General features: G+C 38.7%; 1 protein-coding gene across 6 annotated transcripts in view; it reads left to right on the top strand.

Annotated features, from left to right (window-relative positions):
- The window catches only part of Ca-beta (Calcium channel protein beta subunit), a 46563-nt gene that overhangs the window by 2084 nt on the left and 23689 nt on the right, over positions 1 to 20790 (top strand). For 3 of the 6 annotated variants that reach the window (XM_089845560.1, XM_089845558.1, XM_089845557.1), the window contains exon 1: positions 7340 to 7609. The exons of 2 other annotated variants lie outside the window; for them this stretch is intronic. In XM_089845560.1, the coding sequence (XP_089701686.1) occupies positions 7425 to 7609 (185 nt within the window). In that variant the 5' untranslated portion in view covers positions 7340 to 7424. Of the gene's footprint in view, positions 1 to 7339; positions 7610 to 20790 lie in introns of those variants that run through there. One more of the 6 variants, XM_089845561.1, reaches the window with a different exon arrangement.

Below are 20790 nucleotides of genomic sequence, written 5' to 3'. Positions count from 1 at the left end.
CTTAAGTTTCCATGAGCTGGATTGTTATACGTTCTCATATTTAATATGGGTTCTTGTTATATTATACTGAGCCAATAAAGAGAAGGGCAGATCGAGTCTATGTCTAAGACAAGCGCTTAATGGCTTTGTGGTCCGTATCTCGAACTACTCACAGTTTCTCTATTGGCTCGGGATCAGTGAACGCGTTATAACTGCGGGAAACTCAACATTCTCCTATAGATGTCGTGTAGGATTCTAAACCTTAACATTCCGTAAAATCAATTTTGTTAAAGGGGGTGTGAGGACTCGCTTACTTGTGTAGTGTAGGGTGCGTAGAACTCTACTTTCAATCGATATTCCTCGGCCTTGCAACCTTACTATGATTAAAACAAGATCTCTGTCCGTTTGTTTACGCTGAAATCCTCTTATACATTATAAGAAAAAGGTTTCTCTATACCATTATCGCGATGGATGTCTAATATTCCTTACCATATGCCAATAGACTCCAAAAACCTAATGAGGCAACAATCCCTGACTTGTGTTGGGCCTTCGTTGTGTTTTCGTATATAGAACATTTATAATTGCATGCTATAGTTCGCCTTTGGACCACTGTAGAAAGAAAGAGGTTAATGACGCTGTGTTCTTATACTTTTTCGCTATTGGCTCTGGGTTATTGAATGCTTACAAAAAACGCTAGGCCCTTAAAAATGTTTAGAGTATGGCAATGGCCTACTTGTAATGATGGTGGGTGAGACGCGGTCGATGAGCTAGCGCTTCTGGGTTAACAATATTAGAGAGCTTGAAAAATAAACATTTATTGACGTTGTGTTGGTGCAAAATCCAACGTTGTGTAACACCAGAAGCCTGGTCTCCTCCCAGTCTGAAAACTATGGTGAAATTTTATAGCAAGGCCTTTTGAAATTAATCGGTTAATCAATGCGCAAATAATTAAAAATATTAGTATCTCTTACGAAATATTTTTAAACCAAATTACCTGGAATGGTATAATATAAAGTGATCTAGAAATGACCAGTCCATTCCGTATGATACAACGCGTCTTCGGATATCTTTATGGGCAAAGGACCACGGTCATGGCATCGTTTTACCACTACCTTTCTTTTGATATCGTTATCCTATGTCTTTTATCGGACCATTATCTGGATTTTTTTCTTTGCTTCACTCCGACGAATAACCCATTCTCCTAAAGCTCTGTAAACTGGACTTCCCATCCATTCCTTTTCATCTCGCCTTTGACTTGGGGGAAAGAAGTAGTACCATGACCCTGTCATGTTTATTTCTAAAGAAGTAGCTAAAGAACTATTGCCCATTAACGAAAATGCTAATGCGTTCGCCTCTCCCATGGTAGGAATAGTAGGATTGATACCATTTACACCAGGAGGACAGGCTACTTGATAGTTGGGAATTAAATAACGATACCATCAGGGTCTATTATATTTTTGAAGTACCTATACGGGCTAAATATTTGGAGGATATTCAATTTACAATTTCTAATGAATACTTATCCATACCCCAAAATTCGACATAATCAACTGCTATAGCGGCTTGTAACTCGCTCTTACTTCGGGGTCATCTAAACTAGTGTACGAGTAGCCCCTTTTTGCGTTCGCTGATTGTTCAAAAGACAAATCGATTACAGAAATCGGTTTTGTTTATAACCGTTTTTGAAAGAGTCGTTCGAAGAATTCGGATATTGACCAAGACCTAATTAATACTAACCCATTTAATTTAATTATAATTCACTTTTGAACAGAATTATTCTGGCCCATATTCAATTACAGAATTAAGTACTTTCATATATAGACCAATTAACTATATCTAATTGGATATAGGAAATCACGAAATCTTAGACAAATTACTTTCTTTGTTTTCTATAATTGAGAAATGCGTCCTTGTAGAGTAAGAGGTACATAGTCTAGTCTTTCATTGGTAAAATCGTTCGGTAAATGTAGATTTCTAATCAGTGGTTATTGAAAGACTCATAAGTTCATAAGATATGTTCCATAAGTTTTTCACTGGTTACTGAGAGCTTGTGACGTAAATAAAACTTCATAGATTCTCGCAAAGCGACGCCTCGTGAGGCGCTGTCAAACGCTTTGTACAGACTAAATAAGAATATGGACTGCAAAACCGTTTGTAGTCAATTCTCGCGTCGTTCTCGAACTAGCTCTCAGTAGCATTACGAAGTATAGGAAGTGTCGTCATACTCACGTAACAATTCTTTTAAACTTATGGAGAAATGTATAAGTCACTATAAACAACAAGGACAACAAGACAATCACGATCGACTGTAATTTTCTTGTATTTATATTTATATTTATATTAGTGGATTTTTCGATGCGTCGAAACTTTTATTGTACCTTCACTGTTACTACTACAACGGTTGTTTCCGGGTTATGGTTCCTTTCGCCTACCCTAGTCCTGGCGAGCGCGAATAGTCTGGATGTACACTGTTAAAAATAAAGGTATTTTGAAGGTACTATAAAATACCTCCGCGACCTTTTTAGTACCCATGAACGTATTTTATTAGTTGTCTCACAGTGCGGGTATTAAATGATTTCGAAAAAGGTATTTTGGAAATATAAGGTATATAATGAAACCTTTTAGAGTTTCTGCGCTTCTGCTGGTATGTTATCGTACCCTGGAAGTAGAAAAGGACTTAACAGACTCCTTTAGAGGGAGTTTTTAGTTCCGGCGTGCTGATTATAATTAACACTACGAAAGTAAAATACATGATATAATACTTCAAGCCCAAATTCTCTAACACTAACTGTTTACTTCACCAGTAGCACTAGTAATGACAGCGTAGAAGAAATCTCTGTTGGAATATTATTAATAACCATAAAGAATAGGTTCGGTAGGGTAGAATAGGGTAGTGGTTTTCTACCCGAGATTTCAATTTCAATATCAAGTTTCCTAGCTAGTGGTTTTTCTTGAATATATAATTACATACAATTAACATTAATTATTTTCTTTGACAGCTATGTACACTAGCATACGTTACATCATTTAAAGGCAATACAATTATGATATAAGGCTTACATAGTTAATATAAAGGTTTGAATCCGAGCTTACGCCTTCAGTCGCCATTCAGAAAATATCCATGTATATGAGACCCTGAATTACCTTTACACTATAACAGTATCACACCTTCCTTAACAAGGGGAAGCTAAATATAGTATCGGGAAATGTAGAGTGGTTAATCCCTTGCTTACTATGCGAACTCTCACGACCCCGCAAGCCTATGGCGCAGACACTTAAAGGCGAGATGGAAGGCAAAATTTTACCCTCATCCCGTAAGCCCACAACACAGACACTAAAAGTTGAGATGGAAGGAAAATATTACTCTCGTGTCTTTCAGTCTCATTTGCATCGAAGTGGTGTATTGCTTACCATGTCTGAAAATGATTCAAGCCCGCGGTAATAAAGGAAAGTTTACCAGTTTCAAATGTGGCGCAAATATTTTTGATGGCGCGAAAGTATAATTTAGACCTGTTTGTGGGTTTTATTTGACACCTAATTCGGTAGCACAAAATACCTTTAGAAGTATATTATCGAACTTTTTTGAGTGTTAACAGGTACCCTTTTCGGTAATAAGGAGTACCTTTCACAATTTGAAAGTTTTATTCCGACCTTTGTTGAGGTTTAAATGATACCCATTACGGGATCACAAAATACCTTGTAGTCCTCAAAAGTACCTTCTTCAAGAGGTATTTCATAGTACCCTTACACAACGGTATTTTGTAGTACCTATATAGGTACGTCTGGGGATGCATTGAAAAATACCTTTAAAGGTACTAGACAGTACGGTTATTTTTTACAGTGTACGTACATAAGCAACAAATTTAGGGTAAGAACGGGAAATAAAAGAAAGTGTATATGTCGTAGGCGAAATATATTATGCGGCGAAACATTGCCACTGCATGGCTTTGGCGAGACATAGCGACGCCCCTCGTGTCCTCCGACAATGAAGTTTTTCTTTTCCGCTTCCAGGAGTTTCGTTTAATCATTCGAGAGCGTTACGCATGACCGATAATCGTTCATTTTAACTATACTACTAAACTCTCGACCTCGCGCTCTCAACTTTCCCAACCCGTGTAATTTTTCTAAGCGTTTTCAAATTAACCTAATTTAACGATTATACTTTGTCAAAAATTATTTTAGTTAATTATTTGCCTACATTTTTTTTGGCAGGCGTTTTGTAGAAACCCCGCATGATTTTAAACACTTCGAGCGAAGTCTTCTCTCTGGAAGGCCCGTATCTTTAGCACATTTGTTTTACTTCTAGTTATGAACTCCTGTCTATAGTGATTGGTGAAATCGGTACGTTGAAGGTTGAGATTCAACTAAAAATGTTCTTCGTGAACTGAAAAGTGAAAACTGAGCAGTTTACTGTTCAAATTTCACTCTATTAAAATTGTGAGGGTTTCGTGGTTAATTGAAAGCCATGGAAAGTGATATAGAAACAATAGAGCCTCGGTTACTTTCAATTCCACCGAATTTTAATTCAGACCCTCGCTACAAGAAACGAACCAGAGAAAATCGGCTCATTATTAGTTGCTTAATTTTCTGTTTGTTGTGGCCCTTCTTCGGAGTATCGCTAGGCAACTAGTGTCTGTTGTATGTAATTTCCAATTTCACGTTAATTAGAGTTAAATTCCCTTGTCGGCTGTATTTAATTTACTTAAAGGATTCTCATAGTTATAGGGAGCTCAAAATTACTATAAAAGTATAATTCCAATTAATGCTGTAGGCAAATTCCAAGTAGTCAATTCGGCGGCGTCTTGGTTACAACGGGGACACGGTTGCACGGGGACAATTTTCGATTTTCTTGATTCTTCGCGTGCACGACGTCGTTGCTGTGTTGTTGCAAGCAACGTACACCACCACTGCACCTAGAGAACCCTGCATGCTCTATATTCGTGACTGACTTTGGCGTTTGCAAATCGAATTGTTCGGCAAAGTAAAAGAGCTATATATTGAACCTGGAAGCTAGCAATGGGAAGGGCCCAGCGTGCATGATGGAAAATCGTTAAATTGTTTATCGGTTAGGCCTAAGTAGCTTGGCTTTTAGTGCACAGGCTAATACAGTAAGAATAAGACACGAATGTCTACTAAGTGTAGCGCTGGACCGGACAATAGCTATAAGTTTCTGGTCTATTTTTAAGCATGTAGGAGGGTTATTTTGGTTTTTTTATTTATTTAGTCGAAATTATCGTGCGCCCTAGAAACAGACTCAAAGTATAGCACGCGGAACGGTTTTTTTCTTTCTATTTCAAATATACGGATTACCAATAAGTTGTTTTTACAAAAGCGCGGAGGATCTTTTATTTATGTATATTTTAGATTGTTGTTTGTAAATTCTTTATGCACAGTTCGCTACCGAGTTTGGCCTAACTGCATGGCAACACCAGGGGAAGATTTTAGAAGTAGTTTGGTTCAGTTCCTAAAGGTTTCTAAGCAAGTTAATAATGCCCTGACTGGTAACGTCTTAGCTTTTTGATTAACCACTAATTAAGCATAGTTTTACTAAAATTGAAGGTTGTAAATAACTTAGTTTTAAAAAAACCATAAAGCAGGTATTTAATAAGATTGGGGCTAAAATATTTTGTGTTTCAGTCATTTAAAATACCAGGGCCGGCCTGGTAGCTTAGCTAGTAGAAAATATATCAGCGATGTCTCGAGAGACATTTTAAATTATCTGATTGATTTATAAATGACCCTTAACATCCATTGATGAATCTTTATATTCTGATATAAGTTAAGTAGTGCTCAAGCACTTACTTTATGGGTCAGTCATTCTTTTAACAACCAGGCAAGCGTGAAAAAGGGCCAGGCAAAACATATACTCCCTAAAATTTATCATACGTATCTTCGAGCTTTGCGCAACTTTTTGGCCCACGTTATGCGCGAAAAGCAGTCAGTCTGCAATGTCAATGACCGCTAGATAATGTCCCCAGTTAAACCCCCTTTGTTTTAGGCCCCCTCTGTCAAGAGTCTCGTTCTTTTCCTTAGTCTGAATATGTCTTTGAAGGAGTCGGTCCGGCTCCAATGCCGGCTAAATGGTATTTAGCCTGAATTAATTTTAAATAAAATATGAAACGTGTTGGATTAGTTTCTCTGGATTTGTCCTGAAAATATACTTACTTTTTTGGGGGAATATTTTATTATTGCACAACACAGTAGCTGTTACACTTATGTATTCGAAGGAATAATTTTTTTTTTGGTTTTTTACATAAGGGATACAACGGTTCTTCCATATCCGTCAGTTATGCTAAAACCTCCTCTCACGTCTTTCCATTTTAAAGGGAGAGTGAAGCGAAATGCCATTGATAATTTTAATACATTTGCAATACAAAACTGTTTTCTTTGATCGTTTGACCTTGCTATCACCATTTAACGGCTGAAAACACTACAACCACTCTACCCCAATCATCGCAGTAAATCAAAATTAATTAATTAATTTATAATGGAATGTTAGATAGGGGTATCAATTATCTAATCCCCACCCAGATTTTTATTTAATGAGGGAAAAAAATTAAGAAAGAAAAAAGCGCCACTTTCATCGCCTCTTTAAGCACTTCGACCGAATTTTTTCCCACCCATTTCTAACCCCCTATTCTTTTCCCCCATTTTATTTGACCGCTCTGACTCTCCAAGCTGCCAAGAGTAGTCAGTCACTCCGGGGAATGACCCGTGCATTTCTTATATATGACGTCACTGAACCGTTATAGTTTCGACCAATTAGAATTGGCCATCCTCTTAAGGCTTACACTTACTTTCCGTCCGTTTTTCTTTTTGTTTGAAATTATATCGGTTCTTGGCGGGATGTTGTTGAAAAAGGGGTTCAACCTTTTCGGTACGTTTTTAAAAGATTGATCCCAGCCAGAGTAGTCCAAAAAAGGGGGTCGCGACTCTTTATATTCCAACCCCCGGACAAAGAAACGATTAGAGCTAGAGCAGACTTTCCCTTCGAGCTAAGTCCCTTCTTAGCTAACGGACAGTTAGGCTTAGGAGTCCAGTCAAGAGTTAAGGCTTTACGTTTTTGGGCGAGAGTTCGGACCGAAATAATTTCACCACGTTTTTCTGCAGAATTTCAACTCCGGGGTTTTTTCTTTTACTGATTATTGTCACGAATTTTTTTTTCCTTCTCTTTGACGATATTTTTGCGCCGTTTGCGCATTCGGAAATGAATGCTTAATTCACGCACGCGGCACGCGATAAGGGTGGTGACTTTTAGGTACCTTTACGTCGTACCGCTTACGTCTGTAACTTAACTTGTCGATCGGTTTGGCTTCGTTTCATTCGGGCCTTTTTAGCGCCGAGTTTTCGCCAGTAAAGCGATATTTTAACCGCCTCGGTGGTCAGTTTTGGTCGGGCTCGATTCGGTTAAGGAACAAGCTTTAACTATTCCGCTGTGGAGTGTTATGGTTTGCGCCGCCGGCGTTGTTTTCGGTGGCAGAATGGCGGAAAAAGCCGAAATCGTTCCCCTGATTAGGTCATCTTCTGGGGCTCCGACCTATAGGGGAACCGCCAATCCTGGCCACGAACGTACAACAACCACAAGGACTAATCATAACCATTCACACCATGTACGAAGAAGCGTCTCTTTGTAAGTTTTATCTCACGTTTTTCTTCTTACGCGATATCAAAAGAAAAATATAACTTCAGATGTTAATTTTAAACTTAAAGTAAAACATGTTCTGTGCAAATAGTTCGCAAGAGTTGAGTGAAGTGATACAGCTCCAAAACCATTACCAGACTATCAAAATTATAAAAGCTTGTTCTTCATTATATTTTCACTAATCACTTTAGACATTACGTATGATACTGAGATTCATTTAATTTAAATTTGTTTAACTGGAAAATTAAATTAAGTCCATACAACCAGTAAATATTGTTTAAATGTAAAAGCTTTCACTATGAAAAAATTCTCCAATCCGTGCCTACCCTATGCCTGGAATATAAAAAGTAATCCTTAATTACGGACGTACGTTTCAACCAATATCACTAACATTTAGATAACCGGTTTAATACATCTTTACATGTGGGTTTGTTTTTTCGGTGTTTATATATGGCGCCATGTTTTAAAATGGCTAACAGGAAATAAACCAACGTGCGGCCTTTTTGCTAATAGTATTGTATGCAAATACCTTCTGATAAACGGTTACGATTACAAGTAGCAATTACATTAAATTATATGGAGCAAAAAAAAAACCCCCTCGAAGAATAAAGGAGAAAGAGTTTTCTGGGAATTTCTTGAATTGTAGCTGTATTCTACCTGAGAAATATTGTTGAGAGGGATATAACAGTGCAGCCCGTAAAGGGCGGGTGGTTAATATCGATTTGAAAGTGTAGTACCCTCACCCCAGTGCAAAACACTAGCGTTTTCAAGCTAAGGCTTAACTCCATTTTCAAAAAGGGGGAAAAAAAAAATACCGGTGTGCTTCTCTCGTTCCAGTACGTCGTGCTTGGCATACTGAAACAACTTTGTATTGTAAATATTCTCGGGTTCAAACTACCTATAGCCGCCCTTTATTGGCCTAATCTTATGTTTACAGGTACAGGTTACGAGAGTGAATTTTTTTTCTCTTTTACCATTTACCCTGGCTAGTTTTTGCACGCATTTAGTTGATATAGAGTTGTGGGGTTATCACCTATAGTCGCCATTTTTCTGTGTAAAAAGATAAAGTTGGAGCAAGTTACCTAGAAAAATAAGTAAATTGAAGTGGTTTATAATCCCTTTGATAACATCTCTGAAAAATTTAGCTTCTGTCTTTAGCTTGTTTAGCTTTATTTGTCATTAAATGCTGAGAAGAAGTATATACGAATCTGTAGGGCAAATCGTTATGCAAAGTTTGATAATTAGAAAGACAATTAAGAATTCCAAGTAAATTTTCTAACCTTTAAGACTTATTGATTTTTCTTTCTAAAACGCGAAACGTAGATCATTTTCTCTTTAAATATTGCATTAGATAAGGTGGTAGGTAGTACATCTTTGTAAATATATTCAAAGTATAATTTATATCAGAAAAGGGTTTTAATATATATATATACAGGGTGTTTGTGAAAGGTCCATCAATAATGAAAGGGCGTATTTATTGGGCCATTTTGAGTCGAAAATGTTCTATGACATTTTTCCTTTCGGGCCACTGTTTTCAAGTTATGATTGGAGTAATTTACGGATGACCCCTTAAATTTAATTAAGAAATTGAAAGACAGCGCTAATTTAATGAAGGGGTCATCCCTAAAATATTCAAATCATAACTCGAAAACCGTGGCTCGGACGGCAAAATGTCATAGAACATTTTCGACTCAAAATGGCCCAATAAATACGCCCTTTCATTATTGATGGACTTTTCACAAACACCCTGTATATACGTACTGTTTTAATATTTTACGATGTTTTACGATAAAGAGAAGCGTAGAAAATTAACCAAACCCCTTCATTTTAGTGTAATCATAACCCTAAAATGCTTAAGTATGGGTCTTCCTTAGTTTTTTATCGGAATTCTCTATATGAGACAAAATTAAACGTACTGCACTGCCTTCTTTATTTAAAATATTCTGCTCCAAACCGGTGTATAATTTAGGCGTGGAATACTGTGATTCCATTCGATAAAGGTTTTATACATTCCTAGCTGCCATTTTGTAAGATGGCCGCGAATTGAAAAACTTTTCTTGGCCGTGCCTACTACTTAAAAGTAATGTCCCTGCAAATTTGCAGCCTTCTAGGTGTAGCGGTTTGGGCTGGGCATTGATAATCAGCCAAAACTATTGATAAATAATTCATCCTAGATGCCTACTTATGAAAAGTATGATAGACTTATGATATAAGTGTACTCTAGTTTAACCCTAGTGTAAGGTATCTGCTCTCGAGGACTTGGTAACCTTTTGAAAAACGTCCAATTTTTATTTTTAATATCAGTTTGTCACGATACCCTTTCTAGTATAAGTGTTCTGGTGTTGTTCATAATGCGAGTCGTAATTAATGATATAGGCAGAACTGAACGTGCGCGCCCTGTAAAATATTGTACTTATATCTCACTATCTATTTCTGCTACGCGGGTAACGGGCGAGGTTAAAACAATCATTCCGGCTCTTTTTCATTTTTTTTTTTTTTTTGCAAATCTGCTTCGGTCTAAAATTACCCTCTTTTTTACGACATGGGTGTTATAAGGCTATGAAAATTTTTTTCCTGGCGAATTGGCTTTACCTTTCTTAAATGCTACTCTTTTTAGTTGCGGTTATGAATACGTGATTTGTTTTTATACGTAGTGTTTTGCGACAAAAGTTCCCTTAGAAAATCGGGGCGTTTTGGTTTAAGATTTGGTGGTCCAAGCCGCTGACAGTGTATAGTATATGTTTAAATTACTTTTGAACTGTTACGTTTTTATCCACTGAAATTATCTCGAAGAGTAACTTGTAAATTACAATAATAAGCATTTTTTAACTTTAAATAATATAAATATTTAAGTTTTAATTCGTCATGCTTCTATTAATTAATCCTAGCTTAATTATTCTTAACTTTATTATAGCATATACCGACTAAACAATAGTAATTTCATATTTAAAAACAAATATATTTACAATTATTTTTTATTTTTTTCCTTTGAAGCCCCTATGGCCCGGCCTTTCCCTGGACATTGGTGTATTGCGGGTTAAACATTTCTACAGGGGCCCATAGAAAATACATAGGCTAGATTACCCCTGTAAGCTGGCTCTTTCTAAGTACTCATAAAGTGTAGAAAAATATTAATAAATATGATAATAATAATTATTGTTCAATAGTAGTAATGTTAGAAGCATAGGTAAAAAGTAGTAATCTAGCATGTAATTTTTTAACGCTTAACTGTATCATGATTTAGACTTAAATTATTTTTTATGAGCAAAATTGTAAACTAAAATTGTATATATAAACAAACTCAACTGGCTGATTTTGACTCTTGTATAAACCTTTGACTAAGCAACATGTTTTAACCTAACGCAATCAAATAAATGATGAACAAGTTAATGAAGTTACTCTTTTAATCTCCGATCTGACCACACAAACATTTTGGTCCGTCGAGCCGGATACGCGTAAGTCGCGCATAGAGTAATCGTACATATTACTTTAACGACACCAGTATTCGTATAGCGTGAGATTCAGTATCGCGAATTAAAGAGTCAGTAATCATTCATTGAACTACAATCATGGACAGTTATCTCAACAGACGACGAATTGTCAAGGGTAGAATCACCAGATTCGAAAAAATAGTTGCCGATCATACCAATACACCAATAACCTCAGTCGCAACAGGGGTATACAAGGAAAAGGTTGACGCACTTGCAATCGAATTAGAAGAAGTACATGAGAAAATTGGAACAACATGCACGCCGGACGCCTTTGATGCCCACGAGATCGAGTACAATCAACTCGTCACCCGTATGGAATCCTTGGTCATATTCTTCAATACTCTTACTAATCAAGGTCCGGTAGCTCAACGACTACCAGCAGCAGACATCAAGCTACCAAAACTAGAGTTACCAGTCTTCGGAGGCAGTTATATCGAATGGTTTCCCTTCCACGATTTGTTTACCGCAACAGTTCATAACAATGGTTCACTATCTGGAGCACAAAAGTTTCAATACTTGAAGTCGACGTTACGAGACGAAGCAGCGATGTTAATCAAAACAATACCAGTAACTGACGGAAACTATATCGAAGCTTGGGACATCCTACTCAACCGCTATAACAACAGCCGAGAAATTATTAACGCCCATATCAAACGCTTGTTCAGCCAACCTTATGTTAAGGAAGAATCTTCAACTGCATTGCGACGTCTCATTGACACCACAGCGGAATGCATCCGATCACTCAAGGTCTTGAAGGAACCAGTGCAACATTGGGATTCAATTCTGGTATATACTGTTGGCGAGAAACTTGATAATGAGTCCCGACGCCAATGGGAGTTGTCGCTAAAAGGGACAGCCATGCCGAGGTACGAAGATTTGACGCTATTCCTGGAACAAAGAGCAAGGGCATTGGCTGCCTCTCAGGCCGCAACAAACTCACGGAGCAGAATCCAGCCACCTCAAAAACGAAGCACGGTGTCACATCATGGAGCCGTACGAGACAACACGTGTACTATTTGCAACCAATCACATTCGGTATTCAAATGTCCACATCTATTGAAGGCCACGGTTGAAGAGCGGTGGAATATAGTCAAGAAGCATTCACTGTGTTTCAACTGTCTCAAAACCGACCATCTGCTCAACGACTGTAAATCAGGAAGCTGCAGGAAGTGCAATTCGAAGCACAATACACTCTTGCATCAAGACACGCAAGAAAGGAGTCCTATTCCAAGAGCGAACTTGCATCCAGAAATAGTTTCGCACGTATCCGGTAATGTTCGTGGTGTATCGCAAGTGATACTCCCCACGGCAATTATCCAAGTTCAAGGACGAGCTGGATACACTTGGTCAGGCCGAGCGTTATTGGACTCCGGATCACAAGCAAGCTTCATCTCGGAGCAGTTCATTCAAAAACTACAACTTAAAAGAAGTCACCATCACAGCATCATTGGAGGAATCGGCGCTTCTGGAACAAGTCAATCACGTGGTTGCGCAACACTAACCATACGTTCAAGTACCAATTCAGCTGTCAATATCACGATCCAAGCCCTGATTCTCCAACAAGTGACAGAAAGGCTTCCCAACTTCGCCTTCAACACTCTACACTGGACTCATATCAAGGGGTTACAGTTAGCAGATGCCACGTTTAACAGTCCCGGATCAATAGACATATTACTGGGAGCTGATGTCTATTTGGATTTAGTCCAAGACGGAAAAGTCGTGGGAAAACCGGGGTGTCCTGGAGCGTTCAACACCATCTTTGGATGGGCAGTAACTGGTCCTATGGGAAGTCCGGATACAACCATAACTGCAACGCCAATCCAAGTCAATCATTGTCATCTCGAAAGCCAACTCGCCAAATTCTGGGAACTGGAAGAGGTCGGAGCGGGACGAATCCTTACGTCAGCTGAAAAACGCTGTGAGGCTATCTTTCAAACCACCTATGATCGAGATTCCTCGGGAAGATACATTGTAAAGTTGCCTATCAAGGACACTGAACAGAGGCTTGGAGAATCAAGGACCATAGCACTCCGAAGATTTCTATACCTAGAGCGAAGATTACAATCGACTCCGGAACTGTACGACCAGTACAAGAAATTCATGGAAGAATACCTTTCATTAAAGCACATGGAACTCGTACCCCCAGAGGATCTTTACACGAAAAACTCTTATTACCTACCACATCATTCGGTCATCAAGGAATCAAGTACAACAACGAAGGTTCGAGTGGTCTTTGACGGATCAGCCAAGGCATCGAACGGAATATCCTTGAACGACATGCTACTTGTTGGCCCAAAACTACAAGATGACCTTGTAAACCTATTGATACGCTTCAGAACTTACGCCGTTGCCTTGACAGCCGATATAGAGAAAATGTATCGTCAAGTCCTGATTATTCCAGAAGACACGAACTATCAACGAATTCTTTGGAGACGAGCAAAGGAAGATTCTATTCAAGATTATCGTCTGCTGACGGTGACATACGGAACTGCCTCAGCACCATATCTAGCGACAAGGGTATTAAAGCAATTATCTAAGGACGTGAAAACAAGGTATCCACTGGCTTCTAAGTCATTGGATCGCGACTTCTACATGGACGATCTCTTATCCGGTGCCAATGATACAAATGCAGCACTGGAATTACAAAGAGAATTACATCGCGCCACAAATGAAGCCGGATTGCCGTTAAGGAAGTGGGCATCAAACGACTCAGCCGTCCTGGAAGCGCTACCATCAGAGTGCCGCGAGCTTACTGTTCCCTTGAACATCGACAATGCTGAATCGATCCAAACATTGGGGTTACAATGGACTCCTGCTACTGACGTGCTGTCATTTTCCGTCAAGTCTCCAAGAATGAGAACCAAGGTCACAAAACGTTCCATCTTATCGGACACAGCAAGGGTGTTTGATCCGTTAGGATTAGTATCGCCAGTCATAATTCGAGCTAAAATCCTTCTTCAAGAGATGTGGCAAATCAAGGCTAATTGGGATGAAGAATTACCCATGGATATGGTTAACAATTGGCACTCCTTCCGTGAAGACTTGCGAGAAATCGAAAAACTACAGATCAAACGATTTACCAGTCAACCACACGTGAAGCTTTCAAGTATCCATGGATTTTGCGACGCATCAGAAAGAGCATACGCGGCAGCCGTGTATCTGAAAACTATCAACAACGCTGGACAAACCAACATTCAACTCGTGGTCGCTAAAACTAAGGTCGCTCCACTTAAGAAAACTACCTTACCGAGGCTGGAACTATGTGCTACTGTCTTACTTACAAGACTCATTAAGCTAGTTCAAACATCTCTGGAAGTTGCCATACCGGTAGTTCACGCTTGGAGTGATAGCCAAATTGTTCTATCATGGTTGTCATCTCCTCCTCAACGTTGGAAGACTTTCGTGGCGAACCGAGTTTCGGAAGTCCAAGACGCTCAACCAGTAATCCATTGGCACCATGTATCTGGTCAATGCAATCCCGCTGACTGTGCATCCCGCGGTATTAACGCTTCTCAACTATTACATCATCCGTTATGGTGGCAAGGACCAGAATGGCTACGAAATGAATCATATAATACGACCGAGTCTTTGATCGAGCCAGCTGAATGTCGCATCGAAGAAAGAACCACCACTACCATCGTAAACCTCTGCAAACTGGACCAGAGTCTACTCATGATGTACTCTTCACTCAATACGTTACTGCACGTCACAGCATATCTACAACGATTTATCGGGAATTCGAGAATTACGAAGACTTCAAGGGAAACGGGACCATTGACGAAAAATGAACGCGATATGGCGTTAAACCACTGGATAAGAGTTGTCCAACTTGAAAACTTTGGGGACGAGAAACAGCGGCTAGAGAATCAGCAAACCCTTCCATCTAATAGCAAAATTTTATCACTCACACCCTTTGTAGACCAGACAGGCATCTTGAGAGTTGGTGGACGGCTGCGGCACGCAAAGGTCTCCATAGATCAGAAGCATCCAGTAATTCTGCCTCGAAGAAGCAAACTCACAGACCTCATCATTAACCACGAGCACATCAAGACCTTTCATGGAGGCGCTCAACTAATGCTAGCCTCGCTACAATCAAAATATTGGATCGTGGGTGCTCGTGACGCAGTCCGTTTTCATGTCAAGCGCTGTATGAAATGTATCCGACAACAAGCTAAAACTGTCTCTCAACTAATGGGTGATTTACCAGCGGCTAGAGTAAATCCAGGAAGAGCCTTTCTCAAATGTGGAGTCGACTATGCCGGACCGTTCCATCTTAAGGTTATGAAGGGCCGAGGATGTAAAGCATTCAAGGGTTACATTGCTGTATTCGCCTGTTTCACGACACGAGCCCTACACCTCGAACTGGTTAGCGACATGTCAACAGATGCCTTCCTCGCTGCATTAAAACGATTTGTCTCTCGTCGAGGCAAATGTACTGATATCTATAGTGACTGTGGGTCAAACTTCATTGGAGCAAGTAGAGAACTGAAGGATTTCCTAACGACCATCTCGAACACAACGAAGAATCAAACGGTAACCAGGTGGATGATTGACGAAGGCATTACCTGGCACTTCAACCCTCCAGCGGCACCTCATTTCGGCGGTCTCTGGGAAGCAGGGGTGAAATCAGTGAAGTATCACATGAAACGAGTCATTGGCGAAACCCGACTGACCTTCGAAGAGATGCAGACGCTTTTATGTCAAATTGAAGCCTGCCTCAATTCAAGACCACTTACACCTATGTCATCCGATCCCACGGATCTTACTGCACTTACACCGGGTCACTTTCTAATCGGAACCGCACTAACAGCGATACCGGAACCAGACCTTACATCAACAAAGATCAACCGACTCTCCAGGTGGCAGTTAGGCCAGCAGCTTGTACAACATTTCTGGAGGCGTTGGCAGTCCGAATACTTATCCAGATTGCAGCAGCGACCGAAATGGCTTAAACCGACCCGTAATTTGCAACCTGGAGATCTAGTGCTGCTGAAGGAAGAACTCCCACCAACAAAATGGAAAATGGGCCGTGTGACCGAAGTACACAAAGGGGATGACGATTTGGTGCGTGTAGTGACAGTCAAAACTGCAGATACAGAACTCAAACGGCCTATCGTAAAATTATGTTTATTGCCCTTGGACCCTTAATAATACTTAGTTTAAAATTAAAATCTGTCATTTCAAGGGGGCCGGAATGTTCAATAGTAGTAATGTTAGAAGCATAGGTAAAAAGTAGTAATCTAGCATGTAATTTTTTAACGCTTAACTGTATCATGATTTAGACTTAAATTATTTTTTATGAGCAAAATTGTAAACTAAAATTGTATATATAAACAAACTCAACTGGCTGATTTTGACTCTTGTATAAACCTTTGACTAAGCAACATGTTTTAACCTAACGCAATCAAATAAATGATGAACAAGTTAATGAAGTTACTCTTTTAATCTCCGATCTGACCACAAATGAACTGTTGCGGTAAACAAATCGTGGAAGGGAAACCATTCGATATAACTGCCTCCGAAGACTGGTAACTCTAGTTTTGGTAGCTTGATGTCTGCTGCTGGTAGTCGTTGAGCTACCGGACCTTGATTAGTAAGAGTATTGAAGAATATGACCAAGGATTCCATACGGGTGACGAGTTGATTGTACTCGATCTCGTGGGCATCAAAGGCGTCCGGCGTGCATGTTGTTCCAATTTTCTCATGTACTTCTTCTAATTCGATTGCAAGTGCGTCAACCTTTTCCTTGTATACCCCTGTTGCGAAGCAACATGTTTTAACCTAACGCAATCAAATAAATGATGAACAAGTTAATGAAGTTACTCTTTTAATCTCCGATCTGACCACACAAACACATTAATGTTTAGACGTAAATAATTAAGAAAAAGTGGCGGTGACGGTGCTATTTTATAATCAAATGCAATTTAATCTTCTAAAACGCCTTATGACAAATGTAATTTTCGCGGTAACGGGTTATTTAACGGATTATATACTTAAGACTAAAGTTGTCGAGGGAGTGAAGGGATCATTTAAGCCACGTAGCCCCACTAGTTCATTGTCGAGTGTATGTTTGTGTGTATGTACGTACGCTAGTAAAGCGTACATCGAGCTTGAGTAGCTATAGTTTTGGGTCGATAAAATAATTTTTCTAGCGCGTGTTCTCAGTTTTCCTAATCATAACCGTACTGTATCCCCTAAGCCTTGGCTCCAAACCTCCCATTCTCCAATGTCCTACTAGGTTATACGAAACGTGTTTTGGCGCCGTCTCACAACGCTCACGAGCCTTGGGCTCAAGGTACTCGTGTTAGATGAGAAAGTCGAGGAACTCTGGTCTTAAACTATTTATTAACTTACCTTTGCCATGTACTCTTTTGAATTATCCTTCTCCTATTTCAACTTCACCCTTATTCGTCCTTAATTTTATCCTACGTTTTATTATAGAATTAAAAATATAATTTTTAATTTGTGTATTGGGTAGCTTTGCAAGCTAAACCATATCAGATAGAAACGCACAGAGTGATCTTTAATGTTTATACGTCTCAACCATCCAGTCTACTAGTCTTAAATGCATGGTAGGTAGCTAGTGAGAGAGCTGTCAAACGGTTTAAGGGTGCTATTCGCCGAAGCTTCTTGAGTTCGAAGCTCGATCGCCAGATGCCGGCAGCCGCTGTTACGAGGGGAAGTGCGTCTTCCTACCCTTTTCCTTAGCTTCCCATACTTACCTACTTCCTCCTCCCTTTTCCGGGAAAAATCTTCCCAAGAATAAAAGAACTTACTAACGCGTTGGTGGCGATCATTGCATCGGATCGATTTTGATTCCTTCGTTTTTTTACCCTCACTTTATTTCGGATTCAATAAAGATCCAAGATATAAAATAATTAATTTTATCTGGTTTGATCATGCTTTTACAAAAATTTAAATTCGGTAATAAAATCAATTTAATTTTAATGACAAACTAAAACTGTTTAAATTTGGGTGGGAGGAATAATATTTGGTTGCAATATACAATATACAACTAACTTCAAAGTAAGTGGAATTACGCCTAGGTAATCTAAGGTGTTAACAACGGAGATATGTTTTAAATCCCCTCATCATGAAACCATAGAGGTAGTTTAGTTTAGTAGGCTTAGAAACATTGCATTTTTCTAACGGATCCAGAGATATTATCAGACGTTAATGACTTAAGGTAAACGTAGTACATTTTGAACAGTATCTTATGCAAAAGTGAAAGCTGAAAGCATTACTTCAAGTAACAGATTTCTAGGGATAATAGCAGCCAGGGATGAAATTTCTTGGATCTCGCGGGGCTAGCTTCTTGGCTTATTATGAATGCACTGTGAAGCGAAAGTTAATGCCTCTCCCTCTTTTTAATTTCTCGCCACCCCTGCAGATATACTTCATCCAATTTTCAAAGTTGAATTGCGTTAAAGATAGGGGAAAGAGAGTTAAATGGGTTGAATTTACATGATAATAGAATGACTCCCGCCTTTGTGCTCTATTCGGCGAGGTTTTATGAACAAGGATTCACTTTCGCTCGTCGTAATTTTTCTCTCAGTCGTGTACGAACAAAGCTAATTTCATAGTCCAACACCTAAATTTATGGCTTTTATTATTTGGCGTAAGGAGAGCGTCAAAAATCGGAAAATACACTGGGCCGTCCCATCAAGGACAGGTGCGCGTGACGTCATTGTATTTCCCAGAATACAAATTAATTTTTTATTAATATTTTTATTTTATTCCATCGTCATAAAGGTGTAATATAAAATTATAATGGGGAATTTCACTAGTTAAATTGTGCTTTTGACGTTTATACAGGGTGTGTTGTTAGGGTCAAAACATGGGGGTTATTGAGATATGGGCTCACAAACATTGATTGGCCACCAAAACAAGGAAATATGTTTCATAGGCGATCTGCAGTTCATTCTTGGGTAGTGTTGTGATTTTTAGATAATTTAAGCTTTATTTTAATTAGTTCCTTCTCTTCCATAACTATAAGTCGAAAATTAATTTCTACTATACGTTTAAATTAATTAAAATTAAAAATAGCAATTAGCGATATTATTATTTAAACTCTAGATATTTTTAAAAATTAATCCTCAATTTGTTTTTAACATCATTTCTTCTTAATTAACGATACGGATTTTAAAGTCTTTCTACGAACTACAAAAATAGGAAGTAAATCATTTCTTTAATTGGTGAGTCCTTGAAAATATTGTTTATTTGAAAAATAACCAGAAGATACGCTACATTTAAGCAAATAAAATGTTTCAGTCTTGGAGAATGGCATAGCTGATTCATCAGAATAACTATGAACATCCGCGTGTAATTTGAACACTAAAAATAGCTTAAAAAACACACGCTACTGTGAATGAAACAGTTTTCAACGGTGACGTATTTCCATCCCTTTTTTATTACGTAAACAGCAGTTGCATAGCTATCTCAGCTATACTTTTTTCAGATGAGTGAAACCATGGATCTTACATACCCTAAGGGGATTAAAAAAATTAGTGGTTAGTTAATTTGTCTATACAAAATCTATGGCGGTGATTTGATAAGTCTGCCATAAATTAAATGAGGTGTTATAAGGGTCAAACTGAATGAACATGGGGTCAACAACGTTTAGTAACGGATATATGTGCTCCCAAACATTGATTGGCCTCTAAAACAAGGAAACATTCACACATTCTTCTTGACTTGTCCTCTAAAAACTACAAAGTCCATGGTGAAACAAATAAAATGCTTTAAGTTATTATAGCAAAAAGCAATTATTTTTACTTAATTTTTTAAATTAACTGATATATAATTGAAGATCTAATATTAAAAGAAATGAGCTCCTGACTACATTAGCATACAAACCTCTATAGAATACAATCGGATAATTGTATCACAGAAGCGTATTCACCGTCGTCGTCAAGGTCGAGAATGGAATAGACTGCTAATGTTTTTGGCTCACGATCTTCAGATCCCTATAGTCTCGAGACACATTTTTTTCCAAGTAAGCTAATACATAAAGGGGATGGATGTATAGATAGACCTTATTCACTTTCCTAACTCTTTGGTGCGTGGTTCTATTTCTATGCCTGCCTTTTGACGTCACGAGGACCTCCCGCGAGGGTTTTCTTCTATACGCTAGTTGGCACGAGCTCGTGTAGACTACCGTCTCTCAGAGTCCCTTCTCTAATTCGCGCGTCCCGAGCTTCTAGGTCTCCAAAATTGCTCTCCATCTTCCGTTAGCTGCCTTCTAAGAGATATTCTCTCACGGATACCTTGAGCTGGCAGTGCGACGTATGTTGGCAAGCGGCTTCCGTATCTAGAGTCAACGTTGAAAAGAGGAAAAGACCCAAAATTTCTTGTGGAGCTGATAGAATACGTCTCGATTTATTAGCTAAAACAAATAGTTTATGATGTAATAACTATTCCATCTTCGTTGACCTACAATCTTTATTAAATATGATGATACAACCTCGACCTTAATATAATAAATGTTTTTAACAAATAACGCGTATATTTCTTACCACAAATATGTCAATGGGATCACGATGCTTTAGTTGTAAAATTCATTGGTCGATGAGGTCGGTCGTATTAACGCCCACTCTTTATAAAGATTAGAGTATACTACGATGGTGAAATGACGTCAGTTATTACGTAGGCGCTAAGTATATAGAAGAATTCTTGTTT

The sequence above is a fragment of the Phalangium opilio genome, unplaced genomic scaffold (assembly GCF_054372755.1).
Source record: "Phalangium opilio isolate 3A_F unplaced genomic scaffold, DU_Popi_V2 ptg000079l_1, whole genome shotgun sequence".
NCBI classification, from domain to species: domain Eukaryota; kingdom Metazoa; phylum Arthropoda; class Arachnida; order Opiliones; family Phalangiidae; genus Phalangium; species Phalangium opilio.
The sequence above is the reverse complement of the archived record's forward strand: the minus strand, read 5'-3'. Positions and strand labels throughout refer to the sequence as shown.